This window comes from Monodelphis domestica, chromosome 1 (assembly GCF_027887165.1).
Source record: "Monodelphis domestica isolate mMonDom1 chromosome 1, mMonDom1.pri, whole genome shotgun sequence".
Classification (NCBI taxonomy): domain Eukaryota; kingdom Metazoa; phylum Chordata; class Mammalia; order Didelphimorphia; family Didelphidae; genus Monodelphis; species Monodelphis domestica.
The window spans coordinates 720,966,233-720,990,599 of record NC_077227.1 but is presented as its reverse complement, the minus strand read 5'-3'; the positions used below and the strand labels follow the sequence as shown (position 1 = coordinate 720,990,599).

Here is a 24,367-nt window from a genome sequence, read left to right as displayed (position 1 = left end):
AACAGTAGGTATCCATAAACCCTGGGCAGCAGACTAATCTGAAATTAGGGGTCTCTCTCATTTGAGGTGCTGACAACAAATGTCACTTGATAAAAGATTCTGTAGGGTACCATTTATAAGAATGAATCTAGATTCGATGGAACTCTCTTAAAATCAATTATAATGGCACTTCAATTCAAATGTTTTTCTATTTGGATAATTATATTTGACCTTGTATGTGTGAGTGTGAAACTCCCCACTTTTATTATTATAATAGTATGTGGAAAGGAAACAAGACTGACAGTTAGTGGGGGAAGGGGCACCTGGGAGTGGCAGTTGGGTCTTGTGACTAGCACTTTCTTCCTGCCAGCTTGGACTTCCTTCCTGGGGTGGGAGGAGAAAGGAGCTTGTTCAGCCCAGTCTGGTGTGGTGTGCCTCTTCTTGGTTCAGTCCAAAGATTTAGGCCCAATCATTTCTGAAGGTCAGAAATGTCCTTGTTTGCTTTCTGTCTACTGCTAAGATTCTGAATTAGACTAAGCAGGACTGATATAGAGTAGATGGGAGTGGGAGAAACCCTCCGCCAGCCTCAACTCTGAAGCTGAGGAAAAAACTCCAATCTCAACTGGTTATTAAACTTTATATTATTTGAGTTCACAGTCAGATAAGTGTACTCTTTTTTCTGATCATAGAGGGAGCTGAACTTCAGTTCAGTCATTCCAGGACAAACAGTCCTTATTGGACCCCTGCTGCTTCCTCTCAGCAGGGGGCATCTCTCTCCTTTGCCTCACCAAGCAATATTCCCGCTCTCCCCTCAACTCCTCCATACCCTAATACAACCTCCCATTTATCCTCATTTTTCCAATCCCCCCATTTCTCTTTTCCCAATAAATATTACAAGTATTAGCCTTTATAATTTTTTATAATACAATTAGTTTTGAGTTCAGTCAAATAATATAGTTTGCTTTATAAAAATTATAAACATTAGCTAAGATAATTACAGTTTAGGGTAATATCAAATCTTGTTTCCATCCTGAACTTGAGCCTATAACCCAAGAGATTCCATAAATCCTACTACACCTCTCTTGGGTGTATAACAAGATGATCAGACAAAAAGGGGGAAGATGGTCTTGTTTGTAGAATAAGACAAATCATGCAGGAAGTGGAGGTTCACTCTTGTTTTTACATATAATTTAACCAAAACCGCTGACTTCTACTATTCCACCATCATCATCAGTGAAAACACCAAGACACCACGTACTACAAAGTTACCACCCATAGTGATTTTTACACTTACCAGATTAATTGCACTTGTGTCATCAAGGTGCTCATATGAACAATTTTGTATCTATTCTCTTTTCATTATGACTCTATTTTCTGTCACTGAGCCATCAGATTTCTTGGCATAAAATAGTCTAACTCTTAAGGCCCAGGATCTCTGCTCTCAATTTGACCAGGGTTCAGCTTTATTGGGAGTCTGGCCTTCCAACTGTTAAATCTAAGGTTGGTTGAATATTTAATTGATGGTCACCAGGGATTTAATTACTAAATTCCAAAATGAATTACTCAAGTAAATGGAATTATGGTAGTTTATTTTACAATAGAGGGAATATTTAAGGAAGAGAGAAAAGGGGGGAGAGAAAAGAGAGAAAGCTCCGGTTTCCTCTGAACCAGTTAGAAATTTTAAGGCACCAGTCAGGGGTAAGGAGTCTCAAGACAATGGGCCTTTCTCAGAGGTTCACACCTCCAGAAAGGGCAAGGAAAGAAATCAGCCTTTACACTCACCACGGTGACCATCTAAAAGGAAAGCAGTCTATTTTGAATTGAATATAATAAAATTTACCTGTTTTAGACCTAATAATGTTATCTATTTCTTATTTGGTCATGAATTCTTCCTTTACCAATAAATTGATCTCAAAGGTAAACAATTCTATGTTCCCTTAATTTGCTTATGGGATCACACTTGAGGTTTAAATCATATACCCATTTGGACATAATCTTAGGAAAGTTCATGAAATAGTAAATTGTCTGATTTTGAGCAAGCTGAGAGGTCAGTGTGAATGTCTGTGATTTCTGTGATGAGTAATATAAGAGAAAGATGAGACTGGCCCAAAATTAATTTTATTTATTTTAAGCTAGTAAGGGGAAAAGATGGAAAAATTAGGGATATACTTTCCTCATTGCTCCAATTAGCTTGATATTCTGTGACCACCATTAGGGTGTTCTAGCCATGCTCAAAGGGAAGTCCAGTCAGCAACAAAACTGAAAGAGATCAGCTTGGTTATCTACTTTTGCCTCTGTTTATCAACACTTTTCTCTGCCCACTAACTCACAAATCACATCACAGGAGCCAACATTGGCTTTCTGTTTTGCCTGGGCTGTTCAGGGGAGCAGAGCAGACCACATCACCTTGCCCTTGTCTCATGATTTTGACTCTATTGCTGCCTTTTTCCGCCTGCCATTCAATCCTCACTCAATGTATTCCATCATGCAGTCCTCACCTCTGAATCAAGTTCAGGCACATGCCTGGTATGCTGCCACAGAAGGTGGCAGGTTAAATTTCCTTCACATAATATCAAGACTGGAGCTGCGTGTGAACATCTTTTCATGTAGTTTGTAAGAACTGTGTATGGCTAAAATGATTGTTTCTAGAAAGATATGACTATTTAGGACCAGTATCAGAAGGACATAGGGTTTGGGAAGGTGAACAGGAAAAAGCTTACAGGATACCAAATACTATTGAAAAGGGTTTACTGAATATTAGGGAAGGAATGGAAGGGAATTCTGATGATCTCTCTAAAGAATATAGATAAACCTTGCAGAAAAACAAGTTTGTAGCTTCAGAGATGGTATCTGTACTGTCAGTTATCTCTCTATCTAAGAGTCCCAGTTCTAATATTAAGTACACTTTAGTAACCCGAATTTTCCCTTATATGGTGACAGAGGTAGTAAGGTTGAAAGATAAGCAGGAACAGGGCTCAAGGGAAGGTCTCACTGACAAATGGCTTTAGGTGTCTCAAGGAGCTCTGTAGGAATATCTCTCAGCCAGCTTCAACAAGATACACAGGAACAGGTAGTTGGCAAAAAGGATAACAATGAAAGCCACCAGAGCTAGTTCACCAAGTCCACCCTAGGAGATTAGACAAACAAAACCTCCTGCTTAATTGTCTTTTATAAGAAAAATGGTCCTGACACTTCTCCAGAATTCTGGAACGTTCCTGTCTCATCTTTTGCAGCAACCCCTCATGCTCAATTCCTTATAACAGTTTTACTCTTAAGGATTTTTTCCAGTGTGAATTCTTTGATGACGAGCAAGATGAGGGATCTGACTAAATGTCTTTCCACACTGCTTGCATTCATAAGGTTTCTCTCCAGTGTGGACTCTCTGATGTACAGCAAGATGTGGTCTTTTACTGAATGACTTTCCACAGTGCTTGCATTCATAAGGTTTCTCTCCAGTGTGAACTCTCTGATGTAAAGCAAGTTCAGAGTTATATGTGAATATTTTCCCACATTGCTTGCATTCATAATGTTTCTCCCCAGTGTGGATTCTCTGATGTAAAGCAAGAGAAGAGTTCTGACTAAAAGCCTTTCCACATTGCTTGCATTCATAAGGTTTCTCTCCAGTATGGACTCTCTGATGTATGGTAAGATTGGATCTTTGACGGAATGACTTTCCACATTGCTTGCATTCATAAGGTTTCTCCCCAGTGTGGATTCTGTGATGTACAGCAAGTTCAAATCTCTGTCTGAAAGCCTTTCCACATTGCTTGCATTCATAAGGTTTCTCCCCAGTGTGAATTCTTTGATGTACAGTAAATTTGGAGTTATATCTGAATGTCTTTCCACATTGTTGGCATTCATAAGGTTTCTCCCCAGTGTGGACTCTCTCATGTATAGCAAGATGGGATTTCTGACTGAATGCCTTTCCACATTGTTTGCATTCATGAGGTTTCTCCCCAATGTGGATTCTCTGATGTAAAGCAAGAGAGGAGTTATATGGGAATGTCTTTCCACATTGCTTACATTCATAAGGTTTCTCCCCAGTGTGGACTCTCAAATGTGTAGCAAGATGGGATTTTCGACTGAATGCTTTTCCACATTGCTTGCATTCATAAGGTTTCTCCCCAGTGTGGATTCTCTCATGTATAGCAAGAGAGGATTTATATGGGAATATCTTTCTACATTGCTTGCATTCATATGTTTTATCCCCCACGTGAATTCTCTGATGTGCAGCAAGTTCAAAGTTCTGTCTGAAAGTCTTTCCACATTTCTTGCATTCATGAGGTTTCTCTCCAGTGTGGACTCTCTGATGTACAACAAGTTTGGAGTTACATGTGAATGTTTTTTGACATTGCTTGCATTCATAAGGTTTCTCCCCAGTGTGGACTCTCTGATGTACAGCCAGTTCAAACCTCTGTCTGAAAGTCTTTCCACATTGCCTGCATTCATAAGGTTTCTCCCCAGTGTGAATTCTCTGATGTACAGCAAGTACGAAACTTGAACTGAAAGTCTTTCCACATTGCTTGCATTCATAAGGTTTCTCCCCAGTATGGACTCTCAAATGTGTAGCAAGATGGGATTTTCGACTGAATGCCTTTCCACATTGCTTGCATTCATATGGTTTCTCACCAGTATGGAGTCTCTCATGTATAGCAAGAGAGGATTTATAAGGGAATATCTTTCTACATTGCTTGCATTCATAAGTATTATCCCCCATGTGGATTCTCTGATGTGCAGCAAGTTCAAAGTTCTGTCTGAAAGTCTTTCCACATTTCTTGCATTCATGAGGTTTCTCTCCAGTGTGGATTTTCTGATGTACGACAAGTTTAGAGTTACATGTGAAGGTCTTTCGACATTGCTTGCATTCATAAGGTTTCTCCCCAGTGTGGACTCTCTGATGTACACCAAGTTTGAACCTCTTTCTGAAAGCCTTTCCACATTGCTTGCATTCATAAGGTTTCTCTCCAGTGTGGACTCTCTGATGTACAGCAAGACTGAAGCTCTGACTGAATGTCATTCCACATTTCTTGCATTCATAACCTCTCTCAACAGAGTGGATTCTCTCCTGTCTAGCAAGAGTGGCCCTGTGCATAAAAGTCCTTCTGAGCTGATTACTTTCACTAGATGTTTCTTCACTGTGAATTCTTTTATGTTCAATATGAGATGAATGTTGAGGTGCAACACAGAATTCTCTGAAAGCAACATTATCAGGATCATCACTCAGGAATCTTTGTAGGTCCATGTCTTCCACAGGAAGGCTCATGTCTGTTGGATTCACCTTGATTTTGGGTCTGTTCTCTCCTTCTAAAAGAAACAAACAATAAAAAATGCATATATAGTGACATATACACATATAAAACTCTGTCTCCTTTCCTCCTCTTATCACGAAAATAAAATTCTTCTATCGAATACAGTTTAAAAAAAAAACATGGCATTTCCAATGTTTAAATATATATCTCATACAATAAGTTGAGTCCATGATTCTTTTGTAAAGAAATGGGCAGGAAAGCTGGAACAATTCTCTTCCTATTTCCCACCTCACATAGATGTTGGTATTTTCATGATATTCTTCTTAATAATGCCAGTACAGATGATAGTGTATTCTCATTGTACCTCAGAAACTTGCTAGGCCTTTTATGCCAGGACAAGTCACAGGAGCTCTGTTGGTCTAAGGCTCCGAAGCTATAACATGGGACATAACAATATCAAGTGACTCCTAGGGTTCCTATGAGTATTTAATGAGATAATATTAATAAAGTGTATGACAAATACTAGGGACCATACGCAAATGGTGATGTTTCTTTTTATCATTAGAATTGGGATTATTTCCTCCTTTGATTGCTTTTTTCCTTAAACTCAGTTTCCTTACTCCTCTAGTTCATGATTTCCATGTTGAATTAAATGCATTCTCATTCCCAATACTCCTTTCTCCCTGGATCATCTCAGAGTGAGATTCAGGATCTGTTGCTTTTTTATAAACCACTGCCATGTCTGGGTTCAAGATTGTGAGCACCAGGACACCCCAGACTGGTGTTTCCCTTCCTTTGTGTGCTCAGGGTTTAGCATGGATCCTAGGATATATTTATTATTTAATACATGTTTACTGACTGGGCCCAGGGATTATATCAGGCCCAAACTCTACCAGAATCCTTAAATTCTGTCTCTCTTCTGGTAGGTAAATGCAGGCTCTGCCCTCAGCCTCCTGTTTGTCACTCTCTTGCCCTTATTTCTCAGCAGTCAACAGTAACTCCATTGGAACTAGAGCAGACCTAATCCTTAAGATCCCAGAGGTTCCTCTCTAGGCTCTCATCTCTCTAAAGTGAAGTGTTGTGGTCACCTGATTGTCCAAGAACAAGACAAAGACTGAGCCCAGAGACCAGGAAAGGGTAAAGAGCTGATGATTTAGGGAAAACTTAGCCTTGGATCTCTTCCAAGTCAATCAGCAGTCTTCTTTCTTGCTCATGGGCTGCAGGTCAATGGAGAGAAGGAAAATCAGGAGCTGCCTAGTTCTACTCTACATTGAGGCTCCCTGATCTCAGTCGGGTCCTAACCATGGCAAGTATAGAAACTGAAATTGAGAAAGTTTGAAAGGACACAAGGGGGAGTGGAATCCTGAGCCCTGAAAGAGTGAAGCAGCTCTGATATGGGAAATCTCATCTCATCAAATAGCCTGAAGTATCCCAAATAAACTGCACTGACTCTGGTGTTTATCAATCCTCTTAAAGCTCATCTTGTAAAACTTTGATGGTCGTGCAGGACATTTGAGATTGACCCAAGTAGGATTTATCCTAGGCGGAAAGTCTGTGTGTATGACCAGAAGAATCATCTATCTCTGTTACATCTCAAGACACAAGACTAAACTAATACTTGGGAATTTAGTTTAAGTAAAATAGAGTTTAGGGGAAAAGGAAGAAATACTTTTAGACTGGTCTCACTCAGGGACCATAGCTGAGGACTCAAGATCAGTCTGAATAGATTAGTTTAAGGATGTCCTCAACCCCACTTTTCTAAACCTTTCCCTTACTTGTCATAACAATAAACCACTGTTAATTTATATTGAATACAGTCATATACGTCTTTGGAATGTAACAAAGAAATAGAGGGCAAGAGTTCAAATAAGGTGTCGATTCTAAGAGACTTTCGTTAAGTCAAACCCTAGGTCAGCCACCATAACTGACATCCTGACAAGGTCTGTAATCAGAAAGGATATCGAGAGGTGCCAGGCATTTTGCTAAGTCCTGGAAAAACGTCAATTCTTTACCCCATAGTTGTCTTTTATCTGAATATTGGATGCTGTCTCCCTGTACTGTGGTTTCATCACAGGGACATTCCCCTTTGACACCCTCTGGTTAAGAAGTATTCAAACTCCATCAAGCCTAGTTTAAAATAACATCATATATAAGGGTTTTATTTCTCATTTTACACAAAGCAATCCTATGACATTTCCCTCATGGATTCCCTTTGACACCCACCACAGCAGCCTTCCAAAGATTTTCCTGGTCTCCAGCAATTCTTTATGCCTTCCTCCCACCCCCGTCTCACTTTCTAAGCTGAGAACTTGGCCTCATATTTTACTGAACAAAAGCTGCAACTCTCTGCAGAGATCTCCCATCCTCCACATCTCACTCAGCTGAGCTGCCTCCTTTTCCTTTTTGGCCTCAAGATCAAAGGAAGTGGTCATTCTTCTCCTAAAGAAAATCTCTTTCCATGAGCAAAAAATTTCTATCTCATCCCTCACCAAAGCCCGACTATTGCTCCCTCCAGTGCCCCCATTATTCTTTCAACTTCAGCCTTTCCCATACTAATGAGGCAATGGCTCTCTTCCTCTGGGAACCAATAAGCCATTTCTCCCCAGTGCCCCAAACATTCTCACTTGACCTCCTCATCCAGATGAGATACTGTCCAAAACTGGTTTTCAGGCTTAGGGCTAAACTGCTAGCAATTGCCATTTGCATTGAGTTGTTCCAGTGCTTTCCCCTTGTTTTCTCTTTTACTTTTCCCTAGAAGACACAATCTTGCTCTCCAGAAATCCCAGGTCACCTCTCTCCATTAGACCTTTCTAGTGCTCCTTTCATTTAGAGTCTTCTCTCTCCTGACTCTGGAGCTCAGATCTAAAGAGCTTCAACAGAACTGTGAGCATGCTGCTGTCTACTCTACCAGAGGGTGAGCTCAATAAGGGAAGGGGATGTCCACTTGCAGCACTTTATGTGCCCTGTAACTTAGCTCAGGACCCAAAACAGAGCAAGAACTCATACATGTTTCTGGATATTAAAGTGCTCAGAGGGGTTAAGCTCAACCCTTCTGGGACCTGCAGGAGACTTCTAGGCCCTTCAGCCTCAAACACTGACTTCTTAGAGGGTCACAACTGATCCCATGAAGGAGGCAGATAGGAAATGGAGTCCAACAGCCTCATCTTACAGATGTGAAACTGAGGCTCAGGGCTTCAGTGACATGCCCAGGGAGACCCTGCTAAAACCTCTGAAAAAGAATTCCAAGTTGGGTCCTCTTGTCCCCAAACCTAGCCCTGGTTTCACCAGAGCACACAGAACCCACTGGTCACCCTAGACTTCCCACACCACTTTTCCCCTCCCTTACCTGGGCAGCAGCAACTCGGGTCTTCCTCATCCAGTATCCATGGGGCTTCCCTGTGTTCCAAATAAGAAATCACATCCTCTGGGGGAGCAGGAATCCCTGGACAAGGGAGAGTTAGTCCAAGAGGAGGATGGAGAGAAGCTCATCACTGAATTCTCTTTAGGGAAAGGTTGGGCAGTCTAATGATACCACTCAAAGACTCTCTCCATGGGATTGCCACAGGGGTCTGCCCTCAACCCTCAGTGTCTATAATGCAGGACCCCAGTGCAGGATGAGCTTGTTATACTGCTGTGGGACCTGGAATGACCAATGGCCCCCCTTACCCCCATTCTGTTCTGGTCCATTCTGGAAGAAACTCAATTCCCACACTGGGTCTAAGGGTCAGTGTTCTGGGTCAGTCTGAAGCCCCAGACCCAGGGACCTCGAGGCATCAGATTTTGTCCCATCACCCTGCCTGCTCTTCCCTCCCTAACACCACTCTGATCCTCATGGACTGTTTTCTAGGGCAGTCTCTGCCCTAGAACTCAACAATACTTCTTGAGCCCAATGCTGTCTCTCAGTCAGTCCACCCATCCTAACAACCACAGAGGATGGTAAGCATGGCCTACAAGAGACTTACTGGGACTCCTGGAGGAGAGTCTCCACAGCATTTAGTGTGGGGAGGGGAGGGAGAAGGTGGGGGAATCAATCTGGAACCACTAGGTTCTAGGGCATTTTCTTTAGAGAAGGCTGGACTCAGTTCATAGTTTTTCATTATCTGGAAATGAGAGGCAGCTAGAAAGGGAGAAGGCAGGGCCCTGAGATTTGGAGGCAGGAAGGCCTCGGTTTACATTTCACCAGAAACACCTCCCATGTGGGTGCTTCAGAACCAGCCATTTAATCGAATGTATTTCCTCATCTATAAAATGGAGGTAATTGTTTCACTGCATTAGGAAGATGAAGGTGAGGAAGGAGTGCCATAATATTACAGAGAAAACCCTAAGCAGAGCTCAGGGTCAAGAGCAGGTAATTATAAACGCTTCATTTCTGCCCTCCCTTCCTTACTGGCTCTGCTGGAGTTTTAGGGCAATAAGAGAAAAGACTAAAAACAAAACTGATCTTTTGGAGACACCTAGGAATTCTGTGCTACAAGTTTATGAAGATCCTGCAAAGAGATCCACTCTAGAGGGGAAGAAATTAAGAGGAAAACCCACTTGAACAGTTTTCACAGAGAGACCCACTACCAGGCCAGGGAGAGGTGAGATGGAATCAGCCCTGAGATTACTTCCATGTCTGAGATTCTCCAACAAGTATTTGATCTCAGACTTCAGGAGCAACAAAGGGAACACCCAAGGTCCTATTACACAATGCAAAGTCCCTTTAGAGGAGAACCAGGCAGCAGGAGGTGCCTGGCTCTGGGACTGAGCATACCAGCCCTCATCCCTTCTTCATGATTGAAAACTGCACAAAACCATGCCTGCTGCTGAGGGCAATATTCCCTTGGATAACAGACTCAGGCACCAGGAAGAGGGCTCCTTACCCACAGAGAGCAGGTTCTGGGCATTCTCCACCATCACTTCCTTGTACAGCTCCTTCTGGGGAGGGGACAAGAGGCACCACTCCTCCTGGGTGAAGTCCACAGCCACATCCTTGAAGGTCACCACCTCCTAGAGCAGCCCAAGTAAGAGAGGGCTGAAAGCCACATTACAATGAAGAGTCCACCTCTGGTCAATTACAGGAGGAAACTGACCCACAGAGAAGGGAGGGGCCCAAAGGTTCTGCCCTTTGTCAGTGTCAGAGCCAGCACTTGAAGCTGAGTCTTTAAAAGCCCAATATAAGTTTGGGGAAAGTAGCTCTATAATGCTATGGAAGGAAACTGTGGAGTTTCTACTATGTGAATGGAAATATCAAGGGGACCCCCATTGTAGCTTGGATCCCAAGGGCCCCAGCAGTGGGATGAAGCTTTCAGTCACATGTCTGTTGCCCTGTTGCTGTGTCCAAGTCAACCAGCATCAGTGTGAGAATCATCAACATGCCAGAGTCTGAGTGAGGGAAGGGGGAGCTGGAGAATGTAAAAGGCAAGAGAGAGGAGAGGGGGCTTTTGTATCCCCACCACCCCTAAAGTAACTGGAGCATTAATAGATACAAGCCTTTGTCCCTTTTATTGACAGGCAGCATTCCCCTGCTTGTCTTCCTTTTAGAGTTGCCTCAGTTTACCCTTTGGTTAAATTTCACTCCCAGTTCCTGCAAATGTGAACTTCACAATCTTGGGCAGAACAGTAGATGTTCACTAATGAAGAGGAGTCTGCACTGTTTTTAGGAAGAAACACCGCAGAAATGCAGGAGGATGAATAACTGAAGACAACAGTAGCAGTAGCAAAACATTAGAGAGAACAGAAAGAAGCTTCTTTCAAAAAGTACAGACAATGAGAAAGGGAAGAAGGAGGAAAGTTGGGAAGGCTAAAGGTGAAGACAAAGACAGAGGGAATCATGGGAAGAATCGTGTGGAGTCCCATCTACTCCAGGAAGATGGATACTTCTTGTGTTGGACAGCAAGACCACAGGGGAGAAGAGGAGGTAGATACAGAGAAGAGGACACACCCAGGGCATCTCAAAGAACAGAAATTTTCATTTCCATTCCCTCTACAGTCAGCACCTGTTCTGCACTTCTGGGTATTCCCCAAGAGGCAAAAAACAGTCCTTGCCCTTCAGGACTTCACATCCCAGTGCAGGAGGGAGATCATACACAGACACATGGGCACAAAGCAAGCTCTGTCAAGGAGAAATAGGGAGGAATGGAAAGAATGAAGTCACTCTAAGAGGGACAAGGGAAAGTTTCCTGTAGAAAGTTTTTAGTCTTTAGTTGTGACTTACAAGAATTTTAAAGGGGTCAGTGATCTGAAATGTGGAGGAAAAATATTCCAGACATGAGATGAAGCCATTGAAAATGCCTGGAACTATATACAGCCAGGCCATAGGGTGCATAGAGTGCCAGATCTGGAGTCAGGAAGACCTGGGTTCAAATGTGGCCTCAGTCACGTCTTAGTTGTGTCATCCTGGGTTAAGTCACTTACCTCTGATTGCCTAACCCTCATCACTAAACTTTCTTAGAACTGATCCTAAGGAGACTTCCGGTCAAGATGGCGGCTTAGCCAGAGCTAAAGTTCAGATCTCAGAAAACCCTTCCTTACCGATCACAAACTATATGCTCCTAGGGCACCGAAATGGAAAACGAAGAACAGGATAGACCACGGGAACCCTCCTCCTGGACCTGGATCAAAAGGTACAGCCTCCCAAAAGCCAGAACCCTAGATCATTCGGATCTAAGGGATAGGCAGAAGGAAGGTCCCAGGACCCATCCCCCCCCAACTCAGAGTGCTGAAGCCAAGGCAGCAGTGGGAACCTCAGGGCCGGCAAAAGGACCTCAAGGCCGACTATTCTGAAGGCCTCATCTTGAAAACAACCTGAGCCAGTTGCGGGGACACCCAACTCTGATGGCAGGGAAACAGAGAGAGATGGGGGGGGGAGCCTGTAGCCCCCTGGCTGGATCCTTCCATCTGAGTCTCATGGAAAGACCCTGCGCCAGGGCACACTCAGTCCAACCCAGCTGAACTTAATCCTATTAGGAGCCCTCGGAGCTCCAGGAAGCCACGGCCCCTCCCCCCTCAGAGTGCCAGGTCTTCTGAAAGAACAGTAAATTGCCCGCAAAGACACTGAAATACCTAGTGGACAGTGCTGAGCCAGGCTCAGAGCATGGAAGCAAGGCAGCGGAGAAGCATCGGAAAGGAACTGAGAGCAGTAACACCAGAAACACCAGCAAACCCCGGGCTTCCCCGGGAAGACAAAGCAGCTGCAGAGAACTGACAATTTGCCTGGGACTAAAGCCTCTGAACATCAGACAGATAAGAGCCAGTCCTCCTCACTCAGATAGATATGGCAAACAGTACAGAAGTACAAGAGCCTCAAAACACCAAGAAAAAGAAGAAGAAGGGGGCAACTTTGGACACATTTTATGGAGCAAAAATACAGAATACAGAGGAGATAGAAGAGGAAACACAAGCAAATACTCCAAAACCTTCCAAAGGAAATGGAAACTCTCCACAAACTCTTGAAGAATTTGAATCAGAAATGATCAAAAAGATGGAAGACTTCTGGCAGGAAAAGTGGGAAATAATGCAAAAGGAATTCATGCAACTAAAAAATCGGTTTGACCAAACTGAAAAGGAAAACCATTTAAAGGTCAGAATCAGGCAACTTGAAGACAATGATCTTGCAAAAGAACAAGAATTAATAAAGCAAAGCCAAAAGACCAAGAAATTACAAGAGAACATAAAATATCTCACTGACAAGGTGGTAGACCTGGAAAATAGAGGAAGAAGTGACAATTTGAGAATAATTGGACTACCAGAAAAGCCAGAAATAAATAGCAAACTCGACATCATAATACAAGATATAATCAAAGAAAATTGCCCAGAGATTCTAGAACAAGGGGGCAATACAGGCATTGAAAGAGCTCACAGAACACCCTCTACACTAAATCCCCAAAAGACAACTCCCAGGAATGCAATTGCCAAATTCCAAAGCTTTCAAGCAAAAGAAAAAATCTTACAAGAAGCCAGAAAAAGACAATTTAGATATAAAGGAATGCCAATCAGGGTCACACAAGACCTTGCAAGTTCCACTCTGAATGATCATAAGGCATGGAACATGATTTTCAGAAAGGCAAGAGAGCTGGGTCTTCAACCAAGAATCAGCTATCCATCAAAACTGACTATATTTCCAAGGGAAAGTATGGGCATTGAACAAAATAGAAGATTTCCAAGTTTTTGCAAAGAAAAGACCAGAGCTCTGTGGAAAGTTCGATATCGAAAAACAAAGAGCATGGAATACCTGAAAAGGTAAATATGAAGGAAAGGGAAAAGGAGAAAAATGTTATCTTTTTCTTTTATTCAAACACTCTTCTATAAGGACTACATTTATATCAATCTATATATATTAATATGTGGGGAAAATGTAATGTGTAAATAGGGGGAAAAGAAAAACCAAATAGAATAATCTTTCTCACACAAAGATTCACATGGGAAGGGGAGGGGAAGAAACTCCTATAAGGAGAGGAAGAGAGTTTTTACTTAAACCTTACTCTCAGGGAAATCAACTCTGAGAAGGAAGAACATCCAGATCCATTGGGATCTTGAATTCTATCTTACCCAACAAGAGTAGGGAGAAGGGAAAACCAAGGTGGGTAGGGGGAGAGGGAACACAAAAAGGGAGGGAAGGAGAGGGGGCAGGGGGAGGGAACAAAAAGGGAAACATATCAAGGGAGGGGACTAGGGGGACTGATTTAAAGTAAATCACTGGATTAAAAGTTTAGAGCTAAAGAAGAAAGGTTAGAATTAGGAAAGGATATCAAAATGCCAGGGAGTCCACAAGTGACAATCATAACTTTGATCGTGAATGGGATGAACTCACCCATAAAACATAGACGAATAGCAGAATGGATTAGAATCCAAAACCCTACCATATGTTGTCTTCAAGAAACACACATGAGGCGGGTTGACACCCACAAGGTCACAATTAAAGGATGGGGTAAGACCTTCTGGGCCTCAACTGATAGAAAGAAGGCGGGAGTTGCAAGCATGATATCTGATAAAGCCAAAGCAAAAATAGACCTGATCAAAAGGGATAGGGAAGGTAATTATATTTTGTTAAAAGGGACTTTAGATAATGAGGAAATATCACTAATCAACATGTATGCACCAAATAATATAGCACCCAAATTTCTAATGGAGAAACTAGGAGAATTGAAGGAAGAAATAGACAGTAAAACCATATTAGTGGGAGATATGAACCAACCATTATCAAATTTAGATAAATCAAATAAAAAATAAATAAGAAAGAGGTAAAATAAGTGAATGAAATCTTAGAAAAATTGGAGTTAATAGACATATGGAGAAAAATAAATAGGGACAAAAAAGAATACACCTTCTTCTCAGTACCACATGGCACATTCACAAAGATTGACCATACATTAGGTCACAGAAACATGGCATACAAATGCAAAAAAGCAGAAATAATAAATGCATCCTTTTCAGATCACAAGGCAATAAAAATAATAATCAGTAATGGTACATGGAAAACCAAATCAAAAATTAATTGGAAATTAAACACTATGATTCTCCAAAATCATTTAGTTAGAGAAGAAATCATAGAAACAATTAATAATTTCATCAAGGAAAGTGACAATGGTGAGACATCCTTTCAAACCTTTTGGGATGCAGCCAAAGCAGTAATCAGAGGTAAATTCATATCCCTGAGTTTATATATTAACAAACTAGGGAGAGCAGAGATCAATGAATTGGAAATGTAAATTAAAAAAAAACTCAAAAGAGAACAAATTAAAACCCCCCAGAAGAAAACCAAACTAGAGATCCTAAAAAATGAAGGAGAAATTAATAAAATAGAAAGTGATAGAACTATTGATTTAATAAATAAGACTAGAAGCTGGTACTTTGAAAAAACAAAGTAGACAAAGTACTGGTCAATCTAATTTAAAAAAGGAATGAAAAAAAGCAAATTAACAGCATCAAAGATGAAAAGGGGGACATCACCCCCTATGAAGAGGAAATTAAGCCAATCATTAAAAATTACTTTGCCCAATTATATGGCAATAAATACACCAATCTAGGTGATATGGATGAATATATATAAAAATACAAACTGCTTAGACTAACAGAAGAAGAAATAGAATTCTTAAATAATCCCATATCAGAAAATGAAATCCAACAGGCCATCAAAGATCTCCCTAAGGAAAAATCCCCAGGGCCTGACGGATTCACAAGTGAATTCTGTCAAACATTCAGAGAACAGTTAATCCCAATACTATACAAACTATTTGACATAATAAGCAAAGAGGGAGTTCTACCAAACTCCTTTTATGACACAAACATGGTACTGATTCCAAAACCAGGCAGGTCAAAAACAGAGAAAGAAAATTATATACCAATCTCCCTAATGAATGTAGATGCAAAAATCTTAAATAGGATACTAGGAAAAAGACTCCAGCAAGTGATCATAAGGGTCATATACCATGATCAAGTAGGATTCACACCAGGGATGCAGGGCTGGTTCAATATTAGGAAAACCATCCACATAATTGACCATATCAACAAGCAAACCAACAAAAATCACATGATTATTTCAATAGATGCAGAAAAAGCCTTTGATAAAATACAGCATCCATTACTATTAAAAACACTAGAAAGCATAGGAATAGAAGGGTCGTTCCTAAAAATAATAAACAGTATATATCTAAAACCATCAGCCAATATCATCTGCAATGGGGATAAACTAGATGCATTCCCAATAAGATCAGGAGTGAAACAAGGATGCCCATTATCACCTCTACTACTTGACATTGTACTAGAAACACTAGCAGTAGCAATTAGAGTAGAAAAAGAAATTGAAGGCATCAAAATAGGCAAGGAGGAGACCAAGTTATCGCTCTTTGCTGATGACATGATGGTCTACTTAAAGAATCCTAGAGATTCAACCAAAAAGCTAATTGAAATAATCAACAACTTTAGGAAAGTTGCAGGATACAAAATAAACCCGCATAAGTAATCAGCATTTCTATATATTTCCAACACAGCTCAGCAGCAAAAACTAGAAAGAGAAATCCCATTCAAAATCACCTTAGACAAAATAAAATACCTAGGACTCTATCTCCCGAGACAAACACAGGAACTATATGAACACAACTACAAAACACTCTCCACACAACTAAAACTAGACTTGAGCAATTGGAAAAACATTAACTGCTCATGGATAGGACGAGCCAATATAATAAAAATGACCATCCTACCCAAACTTATTTATCTATTTAGTGCCATACCCATTGAACTTCCAAAAAAAATCTTTACTGATTTAGAAAAAACCATAACAAAGTTCATTGGGAATAACAAAGGATCAAGGATATCCAGGGAAATAATGAAAAAAAAATACAAAGGAAGGGGGCCTTGCAGTCCCAGATCTCAAACTATATTACAAAGCAGCAGTCATCAAAACAATTTGGTACTGGATAAGAGACAGAAAGGAGGATCAGTGGAATAGACTTGGGGCAAGTGACCTCAGCAAGACAGTATATGATAAACCCAAAGATCCCAGCTTTTGGGACAAAAATCCACTATTCAATAAAAACTGCTGGGAAAATTGGAAGACAGTGTGGGAGAGATTAGGTTTGGATCAACACCTCACACGCTACACCAAGGTAAATTCAAAATGGGTGAATGACTTGAACATAAAGAAGGAAACTATAAGTAAATTAGGCAAACACAGAATAGTATACATACATGTCAGACCTTTGGGAAGGGAAAGACTTTAAAACCAAGCAAGACATAGAAAGAGTCACAAAATGTAAAATAAATAATTTTGATTACATCAAATTAAAAAGTTCTTGTACAAACAAAACAAATGTAACCAAAATTGGAAGGGAAGCAACAAATTAGGAAACAATCTTCATAACAAAAACCTCTGACAAAGGTCTAATTACTCAAATTTATAAAGAGCTAAATCTATTGTACAAAAAATCAAGCCATTCTCCAATTGATAAGTGGGCAAGGGATATGAATAGGCAGTTTTCAGATAAAGAAATCAAAACTATTAATAAGCACATGAAAAATTGCTCTAAATCTCTTATAATCAGAGAGATGCAAATCAAAAGAACTCTGAGGAATCACCTCACACCTAGCAGATTGGCTAATATGACAGCAAAGGAAAACAATGAATGCTGGAGGGGATGTGGTAAAGTAGGGACATTAATTCATTGCTGGTGGGGTTATAAATTTTGTCTGGTCATAGTAGATCACTGACCAGATGGCCAGAAGCATTTCCTACAGCCCAAGCCACAGCAGCTTTTGTTGCTAAGGTGCTTTTAAAAGAAATTATTCCTCGCTTTGGCCTGCCAGCACGTATTGATTCTGATAGGGAGAGTCATTTTACTGATTCTGTTCTAAATCAGATACATTCTTGCTTGAGGATAACTCAAATATTCCATGATCCATATCATCCCCAGAGTTCAGGCCAAGTTGAGAGGATGACCAAAGAACTTAAAAGTATGATTGGAAAATTATGCAGAGACACATTTAAAATGGCCTGAAATTCTCCCTCTGACCCTATTTTATCTTAGAAGCAGGCCTAGAGAAGCCCTACACATGTCACCATTTGAGATGCTTTTTGGACATCCGCCTATACAGGTTAAGCCTTTCTCCCCGGCATATACATCACTATTAGGGGGATATACTACTATTACAGCACAAACTGCATGAACTTCATGAATCCGGAGCTGCAGTAAAAGCCGGACCACTTGACTTTTCTCTGCATGACCTGAACCCAAGGAGACAACATGTATATTAAGAATTTCAAGCGTACTGGAGCAACTCAGCCTTCGTGGGAAGGACCATTCCAAATATTGTTAACTACTCCAACATCCATAAAGATTAGAGAAAAGGACTCTTGGATTCACTGCTCACATGTGAAGAAAGCATCTTCTGCTGAGACTGATTGACTGAAACCTATCGAATGCACTGGAGATAATAATCCATAGACAAATGGATGCTGTTTTTTTTTTCGAGAACACATTGAATTACTGATTTTTTCCTTATTTTTATTTCTTTTCTTTTCTTTTTTGATCAGAATATTTTATTTTTTCTCATTTTTGTACTGAAGGTATACATAATTAATATTAATATTTTTTCCTGCAGTAATAGAAGTTAATATATATTCTTGCTATAATATCAATATATTGTGATATTTAAAATGGTTGAGGTCTTAAACTAGTGATAAAAATAGTGGAAGATATAAATTGTAATAGATATAAGAGAGGGTGAGTAAATTTGACTGCAGAAATATGTTTCACTACAGTGTCTTGGGTTTAAAATCAAATATAAAGTGGTCGCCAGGGAAATATTCCCAATTATTCAAATACCCAAGTCAATTGGGTTTTATAGAGATTTTAATTAACAATACAGTGAGTAATCAAAGAGAGAGAAAAAAAGAAATAAGTATGAAGGGCCTCAAGCCAATATGGCCTAGACCTGAGTCTTAAAAGAGAAATCAGTCAGTTTTTTATAACTCACCATAAGATCTGTCTAAGTAAGGATTTCTAATGACACCAGGCCAGCAGCATCTCAGCTGCTTTCACCAGCTCCCTCCTCCATCTGAATGTTTCAGAATCAGTCTCCTCAGAATGAGTCTCTCCAATCTGAATGTTTCAGAATCACTCCTCCACTCTTCCCTGAGCTCTTATTTTTAAGGGCAAAATCTCCTCTGTCACCTCCCCTAAGTCCTTACATCTACCAATCACTGTAGATGTTTCTAAAGGACCGCCCATTTTTAGTCCACACCTAAGAAGGTGTGGATTTTTGAGTAATTCACACCAGGAAAGCTCTGAGTAAGTTTTCCAGTTCTTTGTTCCTTGTAAATTCACAAGTTGCTTGACCTTTATAGGTACTTAGCTTAAGAAAAGTATGGGTTTAAGTACTTTTCATTGTTCAGAAAAGAGTTTACAACTTTATCTTCCCCTAGGGCAGACCCAAGTAGGTAAAGTAGAATTCTCACATTCCTGCTTTAAGTAGAGTTCACAGCCCAAATGGGGATGGTCTTAATCCAATCTTATAAAGTAGGGTCTGGGAAATTTTAAGGTTTACAATATACCTAAAAGCTTTAAACTATGGGAACCTGCCATTTATTGATAAAATATTATAGGACTGTGATTAATGTTTATGTATGATTCCAGAAAAAGGGATAAAAAACAAGGAGCACAGACTTAACCTGAATAGTGCCAAAAAGAGCACATATGAAATACTAATGTGGACTCAAGGTTGCGACACCTGATATATGTTAAGTCTTAGAACTTCCTTGTATCTACACTCTTTGCGAAGTACTCATACAAGTACAAAATTTGACTATCTTGCTGGCTCCCTATATCCCTGAGAATGTCAAAAATCAGACGAGGGAATGACACTTCCCTATCAAAATAGAATTCTAGTTCCTTTCCTTCTTATATTATGGCAACTTCCTGTAGTCTTGGCTGCAAATGGATAAGCGAAATATTACTGCATTCTGTCCTACAGATTTGTGGGACAGAAATTACTTTAAATTGGACCTATACAAGGGTCTATTTTGAATTTTTTATCCTTATGTTTTTTGGTTGTTTTTTCTCTCCTTTTGATAATTGACTCATACACCCCCATAACTCAACATTGCATCCTGAGTTGAACTGGATGTTTTTTTAACACCTACCAGCCAGGGAAGGGCCTTCTGGCGGAAGGGCTCACATCTGGGCCTGGAATGCACTTACCTGGCCTAGCAGTCTGTCCCTCTCCAAGGCCATCCCTGGCACTCCAGGCTCCCTGTAGAGGCAGCAAAGGAGCCCCAGTCAGTCCCTCTGGGGAGCCTCCTCCATCTTTTACCAGCCTCATCTCCCCACTCAGGCTGCTGCTCCCCACCTTCCCCCCAAATTTCTGGACCCCTCAATGGAGCTCCAGCCAAGCTCTTCCCAACAGGCCTCCCTTGGCCCAGGGAATGTCTGACTTCTCTGGCCTTCTGAGCAGCAGGAGCTGGCCTGGAGTCCCCTCCCGGGGGCCCTGAGGAGGAGCCTTTGGCTCCTGAGAGGGCCTGAGGGCAGGAAGGCAGAGCTCAGGGATCCTCCCAGAGGGCCAGGTATGATGGCAGCACAGAGGCCTTTCTAAGCAGGAGTTGTGGGTCAGGAATCCCTGGGCCCCTGGAATGGCCCCTCTCTCCCCAGACCCCACCCCAACCTCTAGACTCCACCCCAGAATTGAGATCCCCCCCCTGGGCCACCCCCACCAGGCTGGGCAGGAGAGAGCCCCCCTCCCCCTGCACCCAGTCCCTCCTTCCATCCCCCTCATTTCTGCCCTCTCCTTCCCTCCCCGCCAGACAGTCTAGATATAGCCTCAGGGAAGTGGGGGCAGCAGAAAGCTCCAGGGGGAGAGCAGGCCCCATGGGGAGGGGTGAGAGAATGTGAGACCTACAACAAGGGGCCATCTGGGTCTTCTGGTGGGGTTTGAACTATCTCAGGAGAATTGGACAGGTGAAGGAGGGGGGTCAGTATGGGTGGGGGGAGGAGGAGGAAAGTTGGGTGGGGGTGGGGGGGAAGGGGAATAAACAGGAACAGGGTCTGGATGGGGCCAAGAGGCCAAGGTGGGCCAAATCTGACAAGAAACTGGCCTAAGACAAAGCCCTGCTCTGGGGGAGGGGCAGGGGCTACAGGAGAACCCCCTGGGAGCTCTCTCATCCCAGAAGTCCTTAAGTGCCTGCTGGAAGCCCCCTTGGGCTGCTGGAGGGTCATGGGCTTCCAAGTGCTCCAAGGGGAGATCCTCCAGCCAGGAAGCCCTTCCAGGGGGCCAGGCCACAGGCCAGGTTCAGGATTCAAAGACAAAAGAGCGAGCTTCCAAGAGTACAGGAAGTGTCAGAGGCCAGGTTGGAACTCAGGTCCTCCCCACTGCAGGCCTGGCATTGTGCCCAGCAGCCCAGGTGGGGATGCCTTGGCCAGAGGGCAGTCCTCCCTATGGGGAAGCCCTTCTCCTCCCCTCAGCCCCACATCCTTGACAGCAGGGCCTTCCTGGTGTTCTGCTGGCCTCCTGGCCTCTTCTGTTTCCCTTCCTGCCAGCCTCCATTCAGCCCCTAAGGTGACTTTTCCTCTGGCCCAGGCTCCCCTCATCAAACCCATGATGCTCTTTGTCACCCCCAACCCTAATGGCCCCATCCCCCTTCTCCCTGCTACACTCTCTGCCCTGGGCCACACCAGCTTTTTAGGGATCCATGAATAGCACCTCCACCTCCTGGCCAGAAGCACCTTCACTGACTGTCCCCCAGGGCAGCTGATAGGTTCTCCCTACCCATCCTTGTGTTCCCTATAGTCCAAAGGACAATCTCACCTCCTCTAGGAAGCCTTCCTGAACTCTTCATTCTTTTCCCTCTCTCTGGTCATTATTGTCTCTTTAGCCAGTTTAAAAGGGAATGCTTAACACCTTGCTCTAAGAAAGAGCTGGCTCAGTGCATGTAGAGTCAGACCCAAAAGAAGCTCTGTTACCCTGGAGACCAGCCCACAGGAAAAGGAAATAGAAATTGTTCTAAGAGAGGAAGTGTGACTGCCTGTAGCCAAAATTAATATATTCATGGGTGGACACCAGAGAAGGAAAGCTACAGATCCAAGGGAAATGGGTGAAGGGGAAAGAGAGAAAGAGAGCGAGAGAAAGAGAGAGAGAGGGAGGGAGAGAGAGAAAGAAAGAGAGAGAGAAAGAGAAAGGGAGAGAGAGAGAGGAAGAGAGAGGGGAGGAAGGAAGGGAGAGAGAGAGAGAGAGAGAGAGAGAGAGAGAGAGAGAGAGAAATACAAGAAAGAAAGAAAGACTCAGAGGTGGAGCCTTCAAGAACATGGGCTCCAGCGTGCATGCTCCTCTTATGGTGGAAGAGAAAGAAAGAGCTACATGTATCCCCAATCTTCTATTTGAGAATCAAGGAATGGGGAATAGGAGGGAGCTAATGAACATGTGACACAGCATACATAGCATTTGATATTGGCTCAATTCATAACCACAAGATCAAAGAGGAGGTGAATCAAACATGTGACCTGGAAGGGAATCTGGTCCCTTAAGGTAGGAGCTATGACTATGTGGCAGCTGCAGTCCTGCCCAGGAATTCTCCTGACATTTGCACTGTAGGATTACAGAGTGCTCACAATTAATAGAGTACCAATTAAATACAATGCTCAAGAAATAATATGACCACCAGTCTGGTACATGAGCACATAGGTTACAAAGTCAATAATACTTTCAAGACTAGGGTACCACTGGGATGCCACAGGAAGTGATGTTAAGAAGGACAACTGACAGGGAGAGATAAAGGCAAGCATTAAGTGTGAGGGGGGGTGTTTCTCCCTCTAACCTTTCCTGAGAGCAGGTGCAGATGCTGGCTCTGGATGAGGCCAGTTTGGCTGCTGGAGAATCTCCAGGAGAGTATGAGATGGGGCAGCTGTCCCTTGTTTAGGGATCCAGTTGGAATATAGAGACAACAATAGTGTAGTTCTGGCCTGGTTAGTGAGGCTGAAGAAGTAGTGAAGCTCTCTTAAAGAACAGTTTTTAGGTAGTTTATAGGTTGATATAAGAAGTTTGGGGTAGGTTTTAGGCAGCACTAAGATCCTTAAATCTCTCTCTTTTCTATCTTTCCGCCTTTACTAATCTTTTCTCAATTAAAACAAAACTTTGTTAAACTGCTCTCCTATCTTTGTCAAGCTCCTAATTTTAACCCCTACAGCAGAATAAAGTGCTCTTGGGGTGACTGAAGCAGAGGCTGCCCAAGGGGGGAGGGGAGCAGGAGCTTGAGGGTCTGGGGCCCAGAGGCTGGGAGGCAGGACTACTGGGTCCTTACAAGGCCTGGTAAAACTGCACCTGGTACAAGCCCCCTCGACATCCCCTCCAGGAAGGTCGTTTTAGCAGGAAATAAAAACTCAGAGAGAAAGGAGGAGGCCACAGCAGACCCCTGTCAGAGACCAGAGCAGCCACAGCAGCCACAGGGATATATGATATCCCTCAGGAAATTCTCAACCCTGCACTGCCTCTCTGGCTCTGCTCCAGCTCCACCTCCTTTCTGAACCCAGCCAGCCCATCCCAACCTGTGGTGGGGAGGGGGAGGGCTCCCAACTGCAGGAATTAGGCTCAAGGAGGCACAGGCGGGAGGTGGTCTGCCCCGAAGCGACTCGTAAAAGGGAAAATTCAACTTCAGCCCCAGCCAGGGTACATCCGCAAGCGCCTCCCAGCTCTAACTTGTGGGGAGAAGAGTGATGCTCTCTGCCTCCCGCCCTCTCCTCCACGAGCAAAAGCCAGGCCCCTTCACATCTGGCCCCTCCCCACTCGGGCCCCCCTTTCCCGCTGTCCCCCGCCACCACTTCATAATTACCGAGGCTTGAGGAACAGGGTGCAGGAAGTTAAAAGACTGGCTAAGGATCCATGGTAGGAAAATCTTTGGAACTGGAGGAAGAGGTGCGACTCCTGACAATCGTCACTTCCTCCTTCCAAGGCCCCTCCCCAGCCCTTGAAGCTGAACCACCCTTATTCCCCTCCTCCGACTCCTCCCTTCTGAGTATCCCGGTGAACCCCTTCTTTCCCGCCTCCCCGTTCCTCTCCTCAGAGTTTCTCCTTCATTCCTCCACATCAAAGATGGGCCCGCCCCGGCCCCGCCCCTCCCCTGTGGCCCGTGGCCCCGCCCTTCCTGTCTGTGCAAGCTTGTGGAAGAGCACTGGGAGTTGTCAGATAATTTCTTTCCTAGGAGTCCTTTGGATCCTTCCGCTAATGAGGAGGTCTGAGCTGCTGGCCCAGGAACAGGGCTGAGGAAGGCGAGAGCCAGAAGTGAGGAAGGGACCAGCTTGAGTGGAGGACAGGGAAGATGGGCTGTGAACCTGTCAGTCAGGGGTGAGAGCGGAGGGATCCGCGTCCTCTTTTGGCTCTCTCCGCCTTCCTACCACAGGGCAGGCTGGGATACCTGACCTGCAGAGGAAGGCTGGAGGACCCCTAGTGTTCTACCGGATTCGGGGCCTGCTCTGACTTTGGGACCATGAAGAAAGCCGTTGCTTCTCTGAGCGGAAGGGCTCCAGCCTAGGGAGAGGCTTTTCTTCAAGGCTGCAGCAGCACTGCGGGAGGGAACTGATCCTTTTGCTGACAGTCGTCACGTCCAACGACTTCTGGCTCCATCTTGCTGATGGTTACAGTGTCGTCTGTCCCAGACCCAGGGCCAGCGGAGCTGG

General features: G+C 43.1%; 2 protein-coding genes across 4 annotated transcripts in view; both read right to left on the bottom strand.

The window, feature by feature from the left end:
* The window catches only part of LOC103104114 (zinc finger protein OZF-like), a 122,851-nt gene that overhangs the window by 68,255 nt on the left and 30,229 nt on the right, over positions 1-24,367 (bottom strand). The gene's annotated exons all lie outside the window — the stretch shown is intronic.
* Positions 880-23,768, bottom strand: LOC100618983 (zinc finger protein 420-like). 3 transcript variants are annotated; one of them, XM_056812500.1, is made up of 6 exons: positions 23,524-23,768; positions 19,907-19,958; positions 18,684-18,808; positions 10,091-10,217; positions 8,575-8,670; positions 880-5,283 (listed from the first exon to the last, which is right to left on the bottom strand). In XM_056812500.1, exons 3-6 carry the CDS (start codon positions 18,684-18,686, stop codon positions 3,251-3,253), a joined length of 2,259 nt encoding a protein of 752 aa, XP_056668478.1. In that variant the 5' UTR covers positions 18,687-18,808; positions 19,907-19,958; positions 23,524-23,768; the 3' UTR covers positions 880-3,250. The 3 variants fall into 3 exon arrangements, with proteins under 3 accessions (XP_056668478.1, XP_007477712.2, XP_007477710.2); XM_007477650.3 differs by lacking the exon at positions 18,684-18,808 and having other exon boundaries at positions 10,091-10,242; XM_007477648.3 differs by lacking the exon at positions 18,684-18,808.